This window comes from Manis pentadactyla, chromosome 2 (assembly GCF_030020395.1).
Source record: "Manis pentadactyla isolate mManPen7 chromosome 2, mManPen7.hap1, whole genome shotgun sequence".
NCBI classification, from domain to species: domain Eukaryota; kingdom Metazoa; phylum Chordata; class Mammalia; order Pholidota; family Manidae; genus Manis; species Manis pentadactyla.
This window is the reverse complement of record NC_080020.1, coordinates 177,770,365-177,788,544: the sequence shown is the minus strand read 5'-3', so window position 1 is coordinate 177,788,544 and position 18,180 is coordinate 177,770,365. Positions and strand designations below refer to the sequence as shown.

General features: G+C 44.7%; 1 protein-coding gene across 3 annotated transcripts in view; it reads left to right on the top strand.

The window, feature by feature from the left end:
• The window catches only part of ARHGAP25 (Rho GTPase activating protein 25), a 78,912-nt gene extending 61,004 nt beyond the window's left edge, over positions 1-17,908 (top strand). For 2 of the 3 annotated variants that reach the window (XM_036908232.2, XM_036908231.2), the window contains exons 5-11: positions 419-626; positions 5,249-5,381; positions 8,190-8,263; positions 9,805-9,926; positions 10,736-10,932; positions 13,017-13,549; positions 15,931-17,907. In XM_036908232.2, coding sequence (XP_036764127.2) covers positions 419-626; positions 5,249-5,381; positions 8,190-8,263; positions 9,805-9,926; positions 10,736-10,932; positions 13,017-13,549; positions 15,931-16,138 — 1,475 coding nt within the window. In that variant the 3' untranslated portion in view covers positions 16,139-17,907. Of the gene's footprint in view, positions 1-418; positions 627-5,248; positions 5,382-8,189; positions 8,264-9,804; positions 9,927-10,735; positions 10,933-13,016; positions 13,550-15,930 lie in introns of all 3 variants that reach the window. The other variant, XM_036908234.2, reaches the window with a different exon arrangement.
• The last annotated feature ends 272 nt before the right edge of the window (positions 17,909-18,180 follow it).

Below are 18,180 nucleotides of genomic sequence, written 5' to 3'. Positions count from 1 at the left end.
TGCCGTGCCCTGGCAGAGGACCTTAGCAAGGCTCACTGGTGCCTCAAGGCTCCCTGTTTTAACAGTAAGGCGGGTATAATAGTACTGCCGCCTCATGGGGTTGCCGTCAAGATTAAATGAGAACAGGTGTGTGAGGTGCTTAGCACAATTTTAGCACACAAGTACTCAGTAAAAGCAAGTTGTTATTTTTAATATGTAAGAATGTGGGTCAAAAGAAAAAGACTAACAGAAACTGCCCCACATCTATAGCCCCAGGAAGTATGGGCAATTTGTTTCCTATGTTTTGTTTAGTATCATTGCATTAAAACCTTTGAGCTCATAGGCAACAGAGAAAATCAAGGAATAAGCAAAGCACTTTGACCTATCCATTCACCCAAAGCAGTCAGAGTGATAGGCAGTCCTGTTTTTCTCTTCCCAGTGGTGTTTGGCCAGCGTTTGGATGAGACCGTGGCCTATGAACAGAAATTTGGCCCCCACCCGGTGCCCATCCTGGTGGAGAAGTGTGCAGAGTTCATCCTCCAGCATGGCCGGAACGAAGAGGGCATCTTCAGACTACCTGGGCAGGACAACCTCGTGAAGCAGCTGAGAGATGCTTTTGATGCTGGGGAGAGGCCCTCCTTTGACAAGTATGCTGTCCTCACCTCACCCTCCCTGCTGCCTTTCTTGGGTGGGGGAACCTCTCTGTACCATTGAGCTGTGGGACTTGCACAGACGCTGTAAGAAACTCTGGCTTGCAGCAGAAGGAGCCTTCTGTTTTGCTCATGATTTAGAATTTGGGATCCTAGAGCACAGTTTGGAGAGTATGCGGACCATTTATGGGAGATACATAGTTGTATCAAAGTTGAATTAGAGCCTTGCTGAGCAGTCATGAGACATAGAATGTAGGATATGGGAAAGTGCAGAGCAGGTAAGAAAAATGGCACCAAGCTCAAGGCAGATGAGGACTGGAGGAACTGAGCTGGCTGTGCAAACTGACTTGGGGTGGCGAAGAATGCACCATATTTATATCCCAGAGCTCTGATGGTCTTCTTAGCTTTCCAGAAGTGACCAGAACCAGAACTTGGTGTTAGTTTGGGAGACCACAGTACTGTGCAATTCTGTACTTAGTTCTAAGGCCTTTCAGAAGAAGTACATGGTGTCATCTTGGAGTCTTTCCGCCAAGCCCCTCCGGTCCCATCTCCACCAGCTACCCAGCCAAGGTGTTCTTTTCTGCTGTGCTCAGCTAGTACAACACCCACCCAACATTGTACACTCTCTGCCTGTTGTGCAACATTTGCTCCCATTGCCTGTGCATTCTTGTCTTGCTGGCAAAGAAAGAGCCATTGTTCTTTCCAAATCAGCAGCCCGGAAACCAACATGTGGTGAGACAGGCTTGAACATTATCCAGTTTCCAAAGGTTGAAATGCCCCCAGAGCTTATTTAGGTCCCCAGGAATAGGGTTGATCCTAGGAGACTCATGAGCAGCTAAGTGCCACCCTGTGTGGACAGTCTCATTACTCCCCAACCCTGACCTCCCCCTCCAGTCACCAATGTTGCCCATTCCTGCTCTGAAGCTTCTCTGAGCTCCATCTGTTCCTCTCCATTCTCACAGCCACCACCTTCCTTTGGACCACCATATCTCCACCTTGCTGCCCTTGCTGTGCTTTATTTTAATAGGAAAGCACTGGGCGGAGGTGTTGCTAAAACTATAGCAGGTTGTGGACATCACATTTATGGATCTTACAGAAGCACCAAAATTGCACTTCATTATCAGGCACTTGTTCAGTTAAGCGCACCACCTTTATAGTCAGTTTTCTTCTTATGTTTTTAATTAACTTGGAGTTGATCAAAAGCTACAGGTGGGTTTTGCTAAAGCCATGTGAACAGTCAGCCAGGAGGAATACAGGTGGCTGCTGGGGTTTTCCCAGTACTTGCCCTCGGCTTGAGCTTATGCACCTACAACGTCAGCCTGGGTGGTGGAGTCGGAGCTTTTGATTCTCATGGACTATCTGGAGCTGGAAAGAGGAAAGTTACCACATCTTGTCATGACATCTCCACTCCGAGAACTGAGGGGTAGAGTTTATACACCCAGAAATAGGAAGGGCCAACTGGGGCCCTTTAGGGTCCTCCCAGAGCCAGCTCATGGGTCCACATGAGCCTCGGGGATACCATCTAGATCTTGTATATTGGTCATACATGCGGTTCCACCATGAGATCCCCCAAACTGTCTCACCGGAGTGAAGAGGTACACAGGAGCTCTTATTTGGTAGATTCAAGTGCAAGGGTATCTGGTTTTCATTAAGCATATGCAAATGAATTTAAAAATCTCTTTGCTGAGTTTCTCCTGGGCTGGATACTGTCTGGCCACAAAGCCAGTACCCTTCTGATACCTGTATTTCTGTGGACTACAGATATACAGATGTGCCACATTGTAAGATCAGCACTACAAGGGAAGTGTCAGCAGAGCCACCGAGGGGCCTTGCCTAATCTCTGGTGGACCAGATGTTGAATTCAGAAGATGCCTGGCTGCTGGTTTGCTTTTAGTCCTTGATTTAAAATATTCACTTATGGGTGTTGCACTGGGTTGGAGAAATAGCAAACTCACGCAATTGAGACTATACCAATGACAGTCGGGTCTGCCTTGGTACAGTGGGACACCGACGTTACATCAAACATTTACAGAAATAACTGTATAATTTCTATGGTGTTAAGTGCTACAAATGAAAACTAGACCACCACTTAGAGTAGGTGGCTTTTGGTATGGCCTCATGAATTTAGGAGGTCCCCAGGAAAATGACATTTAAGCTGAGACTGATAAACAAGCCGGCAGCGTTCTGCGCCCCCGGGGAAATCAATCGGGAAGCTGTCTGGTCTTCAGGGTTCTAAGGGGCTTTATGTAGCTAATTGTGTTCTGTGATTGTAACTTTAAGGTATCTCTACTACATCAGCATTATAACCCTTTCTTTTTCCTGATGTCAGAAACTTCTGCTGCTTCAACTATCTAGTAGTTTCTGTTTTTTATTGTCGTGCTTTCTTTTCAAAAGATTCTGGTTTTTGAAGTATCATCTACACTGTTTTTCTCATTTCGAATTCTTTGTTTTCTGCATCCATTCCATGGGTGTATTTTGAGTGTCAGGCCTGTGCCAGGCCGCGGACATCACTGTGGGTCAGGGATGCCGCCAGCAGATGGAGCTGAGGGAGGCGGCCAGATAGGAGGCTGGCGCAGAGTCCCCGGAATAAAAGATAGCCTTTGGCAATAGGGCAGTGAAGGGGAGGGGTTTAGAGGAATTCACCCGACATTTGGGTAGTGAGATTCAGATTTGGGAGACTGATTGGATGTAGAGTGAGAGAGAAGCTCCAATCAAACCAGAGGCCCTGCGTTCTGACTAAGACCACAAGGTGGACAGTGATGCAGGGACATTAGGAGAGTCCACTGTAGGACTTCAGGAGAAAACCACTCCTGCGAAGTGTCAGTCGTTCTCCCATTTTCATGGGAATCTCTCATATCTTTTGACAAGAGGACTTTGCGCAGGGTTATTTTTAGTCAGTGACTCAGCAGGGGAGGTTTTTCCAGAATCCCCATGTTAAGTGAATGGTTCCTACCCCTGATTTCCCAAGGGCAGCAGAGGAGCATAGAAGGGGCTCTGTGCCAGCTCACATTCTCATTGTGAGGTGGAGAGTTCACAGGCGGCAAAGGGGAAGCTATTGATAAGATAGCTCCAAACACTGGCTGTCAAAAACAAAACAAAAAAATACATGAAATGTCAAGACAGAGCTTTACAGTCCAGTCCTGGTGTTCTTGTTTCTACTGCCTCATGCCTCCCTTCTCCTCCTGCCCAAATCCACCCCCTGTTCCTCCTCCAGTAGGCATTTCTATCCAGGTGACTCTGTATTCCCCATCGCTGAAACTGAGCAGTCACCGAGATTGTTGAAACTCCTGCCACATCACAGCTTTTCAACATACTACCAGGACTGTCTTTTAACAATACCAGTTTTTCTTGATATGAATTCTAGTATTTCTTCACTAATGAGCTTCAAGGGCATGATAGATTCAGACTCATTTTCTCTTCCAGCACTGCAGAATAAATGCAAAAGCTCTATAAACCAGGGGTCTGCAGACTTTTCTTGAAAGACCCCATGTGAAGTATTTAGCTTTGCGGACTAGTCTCAGCTGCAGCTGTTCAATTCTGCTCTTACAGCAGAAATCAAAGACAATACAAAAATGAACAAGCATGGTTGTGTTCCTATAACACTTTACTTATGGATGCTGAGACTCAAAATTCATATATTTTCACAGGCTCTGGAATATTCTTCTTTTGAGTTTTGTTCCCAGCCACTTAAAAATGAAAGATCCCTTCTGAGCTCACAGGCTGTAGGAATATAGGTAGTGGGTCAGATTTGGTTCCTGGGTCGTGGTTTGCCCACTCCTGCTACAAACCCAAGAAGCTGAAGCAAAGAGCTGTGTGTCCTTCAGGGAGTCGGGCAGTAGTTCTGGGAATGTGGTCTCAGGTCCTGCAGCAGGGTCTCCTCTGCCCTCTTCAGGCTGCCTGCCCCTTGCTGTACCTCCTCATCACTCTTTAGGGGCAAAGTCTCCTCTGGCTCCCAACTCTGCACTGAGTGTCCTTTTCCATATTTCCATATAGTCCCAGGTCCCAGACTTCCCCTGTCGTCTCACTAATCATTCAGTATTGAAATGACTCAGTCATGTTTAGGTCTGTGTGGCTCTGTGGCCCAGTGAGGCCAGGGGTCCTGTGTGCCTCTGGGTTCACTGCTGGAATCCCAGTGCCTGACAGTCTCTTGCACCTAGTAGGTTCTCTCAATGCTCATTGATTGAATGTGAATATGTGAATGAATCCAGAACTGTATTAAGCTCTCTGAGGAATTAAGGAGATCAATGGATGGTGGATATAAAAAAATTATCACGAAATGTTAGAAGCTATGTAGAGAATGCTAAACTGTGAGGTACTATTGAGAAACTGGGAGAAAGAAGAAAGCATTGAAGACTAAAATTGTTTAATAGGTTTAATGAAAAAGTAGACCTTGAATTTATCTTTGAGGCAGTTGGGTGGCAGAGATAAAGGAAAAAGTGTTGGGGTTATTATTCCAGAGGGGAAATTAGCAAGATGCTTTGGTTGGATATTATCTCTATCATTCTCTACTCTGCACATCTCCCCTTTGGAGCCTGGGATCCCAGCAGTGGATCACGAAGGGGGCGGTGAGGAGATTTCTGGAGTTTTGCTTTCAAAAAGGGTCGTTAATTTTCTTCCAGAGATACAGATGTGCACACGGTGGCCTCCCTATTAAAGCTCTACCTCCGAGACCTCCCCGAGCCGGTGGTTCCCTGGAGCCAGTATGAGGGGTTCCTGCTATGTGGGCAGCTCATGAATGCAGATGAGGCAAAGGTTTGTATCTCACTAGAGTGTCTTGGTTTGGAAGAAGGTGATGGTTACTGAGCACTATTCTGGTGGACAAGCAGCAGTGGACATGGGGCCCTGTATCTTTGGTAAGATAGTTCATCAAACTGCAACTTCCTCAGCAGCAAAGAAGCCAATCATGCTGACAGCCGTCATTGGATATAATGATCCATTAAAGAACTGGACTATAATCAAATATCCTCAAGTCACTTTAAAAGTAATAAGACAAGGCTATCGAGAAGTGTGGCCTTAGTGAGACCTGCTGAAACACACTGACAGGTCGACCAGCCTGGAGGGCAGGTGGTGCACCGGGATGTTCCAACCCCACGATGCCTGCGAATGTCAGGCATCGGCATCAAGGAGTGCGTGTGCAGGAGAGGAAGAGCAAGGAGATTCTCTGTGTTCCCTTTAGCCACAGCCACCCGTAGGATCTGCAGCCACTGTCTGCACCATCATGCTTGTTAAAATGTTCACCAGCAGGGATTTTGATCCTATAAATATGGTTTCCTGAAAGGCCCTCCAGTTAACAGTTCCCACACCTGTGTCATGTTAATTAAGCAAAAGAACCAACAAAAGAAACTAAAAAAACCCCCAACTAATAATAGTAAAATCTTCATGGTTTCTAACCAAGATCTGCAAAACCAAATGGCCCATGAATGCATTGACATATGATACTAATAATAGGGGTCCACTTCCCTACTTTGGGATGGTTCATTTTTAGCACTACTATATTAAAAACTTGCTCTGGCAAATGGTGCATAGAAAAACTTACAGTGAAGAACTGGATTTAACACTGATTTTTGTCATTATGTAAATTATGCATCTTCTATGAGACTCAGTTTCTTTACTTAGACCAATAGTACTGTCTACAATGATGGGGCTGATACATGCCTGTACTGTGCAGTACGGTAACCGCCAATCGCACATAGCCTTCGGGTGCTTGAAATGTGGCTAGGGCAACTGAGGAACCAAATTCCTAATTTAGTTTAACTTGATTTAAATGTAAATAGTCACATGGGGATACATGTATCTCACTAGAGTGTCTTGGTTTGGAAGATACATGTAGCTGCTGTGTTAGGCAGCATAAACTTAGACAAATTTCTTAATAACATCTGTTATACTCAGGATTGTTTTGAGGCCAAGGGATATGACAAAAATGAGTGGCATTTAAATATCATTAGTGTAAAAGGAGGTTTATTCTCTACTCTACTTCAGCATTTATTACATACTATGCTCCCAGAAAATGTGTGTGTGTGTTTAAATCAGTGGAGAGATTGTGCCCTAGCCCTGGAAGAAAGCCCAATGGTGGGAATGTCCATCCTGACTGAGAGTGAGGAGCCTCGAGACTTAAGTAGATCCTGGCACAAGAAAAAAGCACTTCTGTATTTCAACATTAGGAAAAGAAAAGAATGATAATGATGCAGCTAACATGCTATACCTATTGTAGCTATTTTCCAACACCAAAATTAGGTTGCATGATATGATATAGGATATTTTGTGCATCATGCATGATTTTTTTTGTGTGTAGAGTTTTTGTTGTTGTTGTTAAAGTATCATTGATATACAATCGTATGATGGTTTCACATAAACAACAAGCGGTTTCAACATTCACACATATTATCAAGTCCTCACCCGAGGATATGGGGAGTTTTAATTCATACAGCTTCATCAACTCACCTTTGTGAAAGCTGTACAATTTTATGGAGTAAGGTTTTATGGAATGGCTAACAATTTGGCTAACAAGATAAATATTTCTGGTGACATCTCCCAATGTAACCCTCGAGAAAATAGAGGTACATGTATGCAGTCTGACCAAAATATCCCCACCCTTGAACTTCTTCACTTTTGACCTGTTTCTCTGAACTTTTCTCAGTCTCAGCATAACTGGCAGTTCCTAATCTGTGACAGTGCTCATCTGGACAGGTCAGAGGGGCCACAGCCTCCCTCACTGGTGCAAAGGTAGCAGAGGCAGTAGCTGGAAGGGGTGAGTCTCTAGCAACCTTTGGGAGGAATTCTCTTGGTTAAACTGAAGAGGAGAGAATTTCTGTATGACGTGGGCATTGTAGCTGCAGAGCGTCCTTACCAGTCAGCGCATGCAGGCTGACAGGCCACAGGGAACCATTTCTCCAGGATGAACTGCTCAGGTTTCAGGAAAGCCTACATGACTCATGGGAACTGGTGCACTTTTACAATCCCAGTGTTACAGTTGGTGACTGTAGTCCTCTGCCTGGCACATGGAATCCTTGGATGGCTGTCTCTGATGTTCGTGGTTATCACAAAGCTGGAACATTCTGACCTCTCACCTGCTCTCCAGGTTGGTCACCCTGTCTTATGTCCCAGCAGGTCTCAGCAAGGCCACGTTGTTTGAAACTCTTCTCAGACACTTCCTCCTTCTCTCAATACTTGTAAAATGGCTTGGGGATATTGGGTTATGGTCCACTTACTCATGGGAGTGCTACATCTCAAGCATGCATTAAGCAAACAATTATTGTGAGTATGAGTTATCAAGTAGTCCTTGCCTTAGAGTAGCTCCGAGTCGGGGGGGAGGGCATAATTATAGACAAATTAAAAAATACACTGTACAAAAAATGATCAACCTCTCCATACTATTTTTTTGCAACTTTCTGTGATTTAGAGTTATTTCAACATAAAAACATTTTTTAAAAAACCACAGAGAACTATGGGAACAGGAGTGACTGCCGAAGTGTTTCTGCACAGATACATCATTTATGTTCCAGGGTCTCACTGCGGGCAAGTGAGCAGACTTGTTTACTGGTGTTAACAATCTCTTCCCAGGCTCAGCAGGAGTTGGTGAAGCAGCTCTCCATCCTTCCTCGAGACAACTATAGCCTCCTGAGCTACATCTGCAGGTAAGAGTCCCCTGGATCACCCCCACAGTATTCAGGCACATCAGAAGGAGCCCCTGGTTAGAGAAGGAGAAAGTGTCTCTGGGAACTCAGCGACTCTGGTCCAGACCTTTGGAAGGTCTTTCCACATAGTACTCAGGTAGTTGCCTGTGTCCACAAGATAATTAAAGGATCCCTTGAAAATCTGGTCAGCACACAGAATGAGCATGCTTCCTCCTTAGGCCTGTCCCAGCGCTGCCCAGAGCCATGGGGCACACAGTAGAACCCAGAATCTTCATCATGGTTCTAGAATTATTTCCTATCTTCCTGACTCTGGGCCATAACTCAGTGGGCCAGAGACCTTAATTCAAGGCCACCCTTATCATTTCCCTTCCTGAGGGCTTGTTATGTGCCACCTCTATGGCAGCGTGTAACATGCGGGTTGACCCAGATCTGCCTGAGGTGGGAGCCTGGATTTCCATACCAGACACAACTGAAATGCGTCTTTAAAAAAAAAAATTTGTTGTTATTTCCAGGTTATATAAATGATGCATGCTTGATTTGGGAACCAGGAAAATACAACATACTGCAAATGAGAAATAAAAATTACACACAATTTCCTTACCCAGCAAAAATCAGTATTAATATTTGGGTGTGTTTCCTTCTGGATGTCTTACTCTGTATGATAGATCTTTACATACATCCATGTAAATATAGGGGATCAATTTGTTATTCTGAATCAGAATTACATGATACTATATATAGATGTATCTTGCTTTTTTGGGCTTTAATGTTATATTGTGAGCATTTCTTTATACCATAAAATAGGATTATAAGTGACTCCATAATATAATATTCCATAATATTTCCCCACTGGGACACACCACCATTTATTTGATAATTTTTCTGTATTTGGAATTTATGTTGCTTCAGCCTATCCATTTTTAAATGGTTTTTAGAGAGTATTTGGAAATTTTGCTGACCTTTTCAAGGTTTTTTATGGTGAATCGAGAGCTTTATGCTCTGTATGGGTGGAATTATAGCAAAAATTCATTGTTAGCTAATTTTGTACCTACTGAGTGTTTGCAATGCTCGGTGCTGGAATCCGAAAATGAGAGCAGGGAGGCCCCAGGGATTCCTGTCCCAGGGATCTTCTTATGATAGAGCTTTCCTCTGTGGGAACTTGGGTGGGATAGATGCTGAGAGCCTGGAGACAAGCCTATAAAGCCAGGACAAGGGAGAGTCAAGAACCCATTCTGGTCCTGCTCTTCTCCCTTTAGCACGCTGAACTGGATTCCGCCTCCTGCCTGAGAGACTCCCCTCCCAACCCCAGGCCTCGCTGCAGTGCCACCACCAGCCACTGGGCGGCCCCTCCCAGCTTCTCTTCTCTGATTTTGAATCGTTACAGGGCAAAGCTAAACTCTGGTAGGCAGAGCAGACTGGTCCCGTTCCTGAGACCTGGTGGAAGGAGTTAGGATTGATCTCTGAGATCTCATGTCTACTCTGGAAGTGCTTCCTTCTGGCAACTTCCTAATTCTTACTATGGGATTTCCTGGATGCCACAGGTTCCTACATGAAATCCAGCTGAACTGTAGTGTTAACAAGATGAGCGTGGAAAATCTGGCTACTGTGATTGGTGTGAATCTCATCAGGTCCAAGGTAGAAGACCCTGCTGTGATCATGAGAGGTACGGCTGGTCCTGCGGTGAAGGCAGGCCCAGAAGTGACCACATCACCACCAAGTGGCAGAGTACTTTGACAAACATTATCTTGCCATCCTGTCTGCTTATCTTGATTTTCTTGTCTACCTTGTGAAATAGCCCTGTGAAGTAAGCAAGGTAGGAATTAAGTCTGTTTTCCAGATCATAGCAGAACAGAGGAATTATAGAATTATCCAGTGGCCACACAGTAAAATAGGCCAGCACAAAAACAGTTAGCTAGTGTTTCTGAGTCTTTTATTAATAAACCTTAGCCAGAGAGCAAATAAATTTGATTGTATAAGACAGATCACAAAAATGCTACTTGTAAAGCTGTATTTAAAAGGCTTCTAAGACTATATCTTGGGTCAATGAATAAAAGTCCTGGCTTAGAGAACTGATGTCTGCCATGCACCTGGGAAGGCAATATGCCTGGTACACATTCACTACTGTGCAATAAGAAATCAGATGTCATGTTGAGGACCACATCAGAAACGAAAGCTGTCTTCACTTTCTCTCTGTTCTATCGCCTATTTCCTGCTAAAAGACTGATCACAGAACTGCAGGCTGAGAATAACCCTCTTTCACACCATCCCCTTATCCTTCCTCCATCCCAATCCTTTCACCATAATCCCCCATCCTATGTAATTAAGAAGAGTCCTGTGAAGAGTAAAATGAGGTCCTTTTGGGTCCTGTGGTTTTAGAGCCAATTTAGTCAGCCCATGGGTGGAGGCCCTTGAGGACTGCCTGCCTCCCATCCCATGGTCCAGCACCACAAACCCCTTTCTCCTTTCTTGCAGGGACTCCTCAAATCCAAAGAGTGGTGACCGTGATGATCAGAGACCATGAAGTCCTCTTCCCCAAGTCCAAGGATGCACCCCTGTCACCCCCTGCACAGAGTAATGACCCTAAGAAACCTCCAGTGGCTCGGAGCTCTGTGGGCTGGGATGCCACTGAAGACCCTGCAATTTCTAGATCAGACAGTTTCAGTAACACGGTAAGAGCAGAGAGCCTTCCTCCTTGCAGCCAACTCTTCCTTTGGTCCAGGTCATGCCATGTAGGAGTTGCTCTAGGTGGCAATCTGGGGAGTTTGGGATATGCTGTGGCCACACAGCTCAAAAGTGTGGCCGCTTTCAAAATCCTGTCTATGTTGACATCCTGGAGGTGGGGGTTCATGTCCTGTGTGCCAATCTCTCAATGACTAGCAGTGGGACTCCTCACTGAAACCCACTCTAAAAGGGAAACTCTTTTGAACACAGTCCAGAAAAGTTCAATGGGGAAATTATATACTGCACTGTAAATGTCTTAGTGGGAATTGTTGAAAACTCTGTGTGGAAATCCAGAGTTTTCCTGCTAATCCATGAAACGTGATTCTTTTCTCAGAATTTATGATGTGTTCGTGTAATATTTCTCATTCCCTGATAAGCTGTCCCAGCAATGTCAACCCCCTCATTTGTACTAAAGGGTTGGGGCTCACGTTCCCAGTGTCAAAAAACTCTGCAGACTCTGCAAGTGAGACTATTTGAGGGCAATAATTATAAAGCTCAAATATTTTTACATATTTATAGAGACAATTTTAAAAAATGTGAATTTTACAGAGCAGCTTGATTCTTTATCTGTGACCAAGAATTGAATTGAAAATTTCTGGTTGACCAGGAATGGTAAGATGCCTGTAGTACTGTTAATCCTGAGGACATTTAAGGGCTCATTCTTTTTCTTTTTAACTTAATTAAAAATATATAAAATATCCATATGATTAAAAAAATAAACAAGATAGAAAAAGATGCATTGAGAAGTGCTGCTCCCACCACTATCTCCATCCACTCCATCCTGCCTTCATTAGCTGCTTCATATCCTTCCAATGTTCCTGTATGCACATGTAAGCAGATGTGAATGTAAATGCTCTTTGCCTCCTTCTTTACACAAAATGTAACAGTCTATAGCAAATATTACAAAATGTAACATTCTCTCACTGTATACACACACACACACACACACACACATTACTCTGTATCTTACATTTTTCTACCTAACAGTATGTCCTGGAGACTTTCATGTCAAAATATGGACAGCAACCTCATACGATCTTATGTTTTTGATGGGTGTATAGTGTTCTGTCCTGGCAGTGTACCATAAACCTCTTAACTAGCCCCTTTAGATGAACAGGTCATTTTCATTCCTTTGTGCTACAAACAAAGCTACAGTGGATAACCTTGACCTCAGGCAGATGTATTTCTGGGATAAGGTCCTAAAAGTGTATTCCAAGTCACAGGGTAACTAGATCGGTAATGTGTAATTTTGGTTAACATTGTTAAGTACAGGTTGTACTATTTTGTACTTCCAGCAGCAATGCATAAAAGAGCCTGTTACCTGACAAAGTGTTGTCAAATTTGGGTGAGGTTGCTCATCTGCTATGTGAGCACCAATATTTCAGTAATTTGAATTTAAATTTGAATTTCTCCTATTATGAGAGTGGCTAGACATCTTTTCTTATATGTAAGGGTCAGTTGCATTTTTCCTCTGTGAGCTGTCTGATTTTGTCCTTTGCCCACATTTGTATTAGTTCTTGGTCTTTTTCTTGCAAAGTTTTATGACCTGGAGGGAGTAACTTGTTCATGATATGCATGGCAAATATTTTTGCTAGTTTGTCACTGCATGTTGGATTTAGTATGTGGTGATTTCTTTGTTTTATTTTTGTTCTTTTTAATTCGGGGGCTTGGCAACTCACATAGGTTGGATTTATCAAACTTTTATTTTATGGCTTCTGGATTTTGAGTCATAGTTTGAAAGGCATCCCGTTCTGAAGTTATAAAAGAGTCCTAGTTTAGGACTCTTTTACCACAAACAATTGATTTTAGAGCTTGAGTTCCTTTAAATGCAGCATCCTTTTGAAAAAATGCCATGCAGATAATCAACTAGTGTGATAAGTTAAGAGATGGTCTTCCTGGGTTTACTTAGTTACTTATTGCTTCCTTACTCATTAAAGCAAGGAGCTACATTCTTTCAAATCTCTAATCCTTATCTTGGGAGCATGACACACATGGTAAAAATAAATGTAACACTGTGGCCATTCTTTTCTAGACCGGCGACTCGGACACAGCCAGCCCCACTGAACAGCAGCCGAGTGATGGGTGTCTAGTGGAGAACAGTAAAGCCCCTAGGGAAAAGCCAGAAGATTGGAAGCTGCAATCACGGAAAAGGACTCAGACGCTCCCCAACCGGAAATGCTTCTTAACATCAGCTTTTCAAGGTGCCAACAGCAGCAAAGTGGAGATCTTTAAAAACGAGTTCTGGTCATCTTCTTCAGAACTGAAGGCAGGGGAGGGGCACAGGAGAACGATGTCTCAGGGTTTGCCCCAAAGTCCCGATTCCCAGAGGACTTCCACCTACGATAACGTCCCTGCTGCAACGGGGTCTCCCAGGGATGAAGAAAGCTCACTGTCTTCCCATGCCTGTGACTCCAAGAGAGATACTCCTGCTGGCCCAAACTCTGAAACTGGGCCTGGGAAAAAGAACTCTGGAGAAGAGGAACTCGAATCTTTGCAGAAGCTGGTCCAAGAGCTGAGGAAGGAAATAGAAACACAGAAGCAAATGTTTGAGGAACAGATTGAAAAGTAAGTCACATACACAGGGTCCTCTGGGCAGCCACTCGGCTTCCAATTTTAGAAACAATAGATATTGTTCTCATCTTCCAAAGAAGTGACATTAGAAACCTTCAGCTTGGAGAATACAGTCATCTGTAGCAGCTGGGCCTAATAAGGAAAAGGGTAAAGGGAGTGAGGACATGACTAAATAAGTGAAAACTCTAAGCTTTAGATTAAATTCCTGAAAAGTTAAGTATATAGCTAGTAGTTTAACCAACTATTTCTGAGTAGTTGTTAAGGATCGACATGCTTTAATGAATTAAGAGGAACTTTAAAATTTTTTCATATTGATGAATTCATTCATCCATTCTGAAAATATTTATTGAGCACCTACTGTGTGCCAGGCACGATCCCAGCTGGTGGGGAATAATATGGAACAAAATAGACAAAGGTTCCTGTGCTTATAGAGCTTTCCTCTAGTAGAGACAGACAGACAGACAGACAGACAAGTAAGTAATTAAAGCACCTGCTCTGCCAGGTGGTCAAAAATGCTGTGGAGAGAAATAAGGCAGGCAGGAGCTGGCGGGGCACATGTTTGAGAAGGGGGTTCCAATGTTACATGGGGAGGTCAGGAAGGCCTCACTGAGAAGGTAGCATTAAAGGAAAGGCCTGAAGGAGAAGAGGGAACAAGTCAGGTCTGTATATGGAGGAAGAGCAGGCTAGGCAGCAAGCAACAAAGACTCAGAGGCCATGGGAAGGGAGCAGGTCTGGTGTGCTCATGCACAGGAAGAGTGGTGGTGGGCTGGAACAAGAGGAGTAACTGATAGGACAGATGGCAGAGATGTGCAGGAGGCCAGAGCACACAGGGCCTTGCCAGCCCCCTGAAAGCCTGAGAGAGACAGAGCTTCTGGACAGCTTGACTGACTGAAGCTTCACTGGATCACTGGCTCCCCACTGAGCTCAGGCCACAGCAGGCAAATGGAAATGGGAGGCCAGAGAGGCAGCGATTACCATGATTTCCTGCACATTCCTAGATGCTTGGACACAATTTGCTCTCTTGGGCACATAAACTATTCTATTGAAATCTTTTTCACACCACTGATTTTTTTCATGAGAGGAAGCCTCATCCAGCTTAGCCCATATTAACACTAATCATGAGGTAGTGAAATGTCAAATTGTGGGTACTTTTCAGTCCATTAAGACTCAGGTACCTAAAAGGAAGACTTTTGTGAGCCCCCAACCTCTGTTTTCCACCTAAAAGCAAAATGGAGCTCTTTTGTCTAAGAACCTGAAATCAATCATTTGTAGAACCACAAGACTTGTGTGAGGCCTTGGCAGCGACTGAGGCAGCTCCAGAGAAGACTCCCGTCACACTTTGGCATGAACGTCATAGACAGAGAAGGGAAGGAATTAGCTGCCCAGAAGGCCACCGCTCCTCCTGAATGAAATAAAGTCCTCTGAACCCGCCTGCCCTCCCATCCTTAAAAGGGGCAGAATTAAGTCTGTTGTGCCTGTTCTAAGCTTTGTGCTTAAGCACACCTTCCCGTGCAATCCTCACAGCTATCCTGAGAAACAGGAAACACCCCCCATTTTATGGAAGAAAAGGGTGCTCAAGAAGCATGCAGAGACTTTTAAAGGTTGCACAACTAATCATTGGTGGGGCTGAGAGTTGAACCTAATCATCCAGGTCCCTGAGCCCACTCAGATTTTATGACTCCACTGGCATCAGTGGCCAAGATCTAACATAGTGTCTTATTTGAGATCTCCCCCAAAGCAAGAGGGATGTGGTGAACCTGGAGAAGGAAGCTAGATTTGTAATGGCCAGGCTAGAAGGAATGACACTGGTCTGACTTTAAGAAGAGACAGGCAGGGGTAGTCAACTCCACACAGAGTGGGCCAAAGCCCTTGAAAATAGAAGCCAGGCATGGACTCAAATGAGAGCTCAAGTCTCCATACAAAATGATTGGGGCTACAGGGAGGCAGCACCTCACAGAATGAAATCCGGAAGCAAATGCCCATTTACCCACTGCCGTCGCAGATCTGAAGTTCTCTCTCTTGGCTTACAAAATGGCATATGTACCCTCATGCCTCAGGGTTCAGGCAGCACAGCCTAGCAGGGAGCACCTGGAACTAGGATTTGGGCCAGGAACAATGAAAATCCTGGGAGAAACGACACAAAAGGGATGTCACAAGTCAGTGCTACATGACAAAAGAGGGGCTCCCACCTGCTCTGGGTGTTCAGGTGTACTGGGAGGTGCTCGTGTCGGTGGTGGGACACAGATGTGAGGTACAGGGTGGATACAGGTCTTGAGATGTGGAAAGGAAAATGGATGGGGGGCCGTGAGCAAGGGTGGAGGGAGAGTCTAGAGCTCATGCCTTGTTCTCTCACTCTGTCCTTGCCTTCCTTGTAGCCTTGAGAAGGAAAATTATGATGTCTGGGCTAAGGTGGTGAGGCTCAGTGAAGACCTGGAGAAAGAGAAGAAGAAGTTTGCAGCCTTGGAAATTACCCTCCGCAACGTGGAGCGCTCCCGTGAGGATGTTGAGAAGAGGAACAGGGCCTTGGAGGAAGAGGTCAAGGAATTTGTCAGATCCATGAAGGAGCGCAAGGCTGATGCTTGAGGGTCCCAGGAGAACCCCAGAGACGGCCTGTGGAGACCCAACACTGCTCCCTTTCTTGGTGCTGCCTGATGACTGGGAAGCAAAATTACTCCCTCAGTGGGAGAGGACATTTGGGGGAAACATCATATTTCCCAGTAAATAAACCAATGGAATTTTCAGGAAGATGAGGGTGAGCAGGGACATGTGTGGATGTCTGTGATCCCCTGTGGCTATATTCAGAAGGATTGCATTATTCCACAGTGGTCTCAGGCTGAGTGAAATGGAACCTTCCCCTGCTGGATGACTGTGTGATACACAATGGAGACATTTGAGGCTGGTCACATTTCTGGACCCAGGTGACAAGCTGGTCCCAACCAAGGCTGGACTGAGGCACTAGCTCTTTGTTTTCTTTGTGGAATAGCTCACCTAGTCAGATGGCCTCAGGGTGTCTCTGAGAAACTGGAGCAGAAAGCGGAACTCAGCTTTCAAGGCCATACCCATGGCATGCTGTGTTGCAGGGGGCTGCACCTACCGAAACCAGAGCCCTATTCTGCCACCCTGTCCACGATGCACACTCTCCAGGGGTTGGAAACTCAAAATTATTATTTGACTGAGACTAAAACAAGCAATAAACTGTATTTATGAAAACAATATCAATGCGAAACTTATATTAAAATAAAGCCAAAAAAAAATGCAGGGCTGTTGGTGCTCCATACAATGCCTTTGTGAGTTAGTAAAGGCACCCTTCCTCAGGGAGATGCACCCCTCTCCTGCACACAGCTTGCTGAGCAGGACATGGGCTAGATTTCAGTCCCTACCTTCCTTGGAGAGTTCCCAGTTGTGTATGGCTGGCCTGGGAATAAAGGCCTTCCTTCTGTGATGTGACTTCCTCAGAGGCCACTTGGGGGTTTAGATAACAATAGTCATAACGATATTTTTTCTGTTTCACCGAAATGCAAATGATTTCACCCTTTAAAGAACCACGAGGCACTAGAGAGTAGCTGGGAGAGGAGAGGGGATTCCCAGTGGACAAACGACTTTTCCTTCTACATTAAATCGGCCTGGCAGAGGCTCCTGGTGAGGTGGGATGGTGGAGTCTTTAATGGGTTTCGTCATTGTTCTGGCTATGTGGTCTCTGAGCTCTTTTGGCTGTGTATCCTATCAGTAGAAAATATTGGAGCGTACACCCCCCAAGATAGGTTTATTTATGTATTTATAAATTTCATACAGGTACTACTGTCTCGTTATATCATGTATGTCATAAAACATACACAGGCTAGAAATTGAATAATGATAAGACAAAAACACATATACATAGAAGTTCCCCAAAGTGCTTTCAGTTTGGGAGGTCACTGGCCTGGTTCCCAGAAGGTATTACCTGTGCTAATTTTACACATGTTGTCCTGTTAATCTGCTCCCATAAATTCACTTGAACTTTTGAAGCCACATGGCTAAATGTGTGATTGGAAATCTGGTTACCGTGGTGATAGTTTAGCCATCCCCAGCACATGCGTTTCCTGTTAGGCCTTTTTCTCTCTTTGTTTTCTCTTCCTCTCTTTGTTTTTCTTCACTCTGGTTATTTCTCCCCAGCCTGTGGTCATCATGTATCACCCACAGAGTGAAACGATACAGACGTGGTCAGTGTTTCTCCGTCCTGCCGTTCAGGCTCTGCTCTGCCCACCTACAGCCCCCAAGGACCAGGCCGAGGACAGCAAGGACAACACCAAAACATTCCCTGAGATGCCTGCTTACAGGAGATGGGGCAGAGGGCTTATCTGGAACATTATTAAATAACATAATTAAATACTTGATTTCCTATGGTTCACGTGTTCTTTCATTGCAGAATAACAAACATGGAAACACTTATCGGACACCTGATTTACTTTGATGGTGTCTGCAGTTCTGCCTCTGTTCTCCCACGGATCCTTCACACTGACTCTTTGGGTGCCGAAACAGAGTTGAGTGTGGAAGTAGCCAGATGAGCAATTCTAAAGGGAGCATTTGTTTGAAGAGGAGAACCTGAAGTCTGCTTTTTTAGAGGTCCATGTTATAGGGCCTTGCTG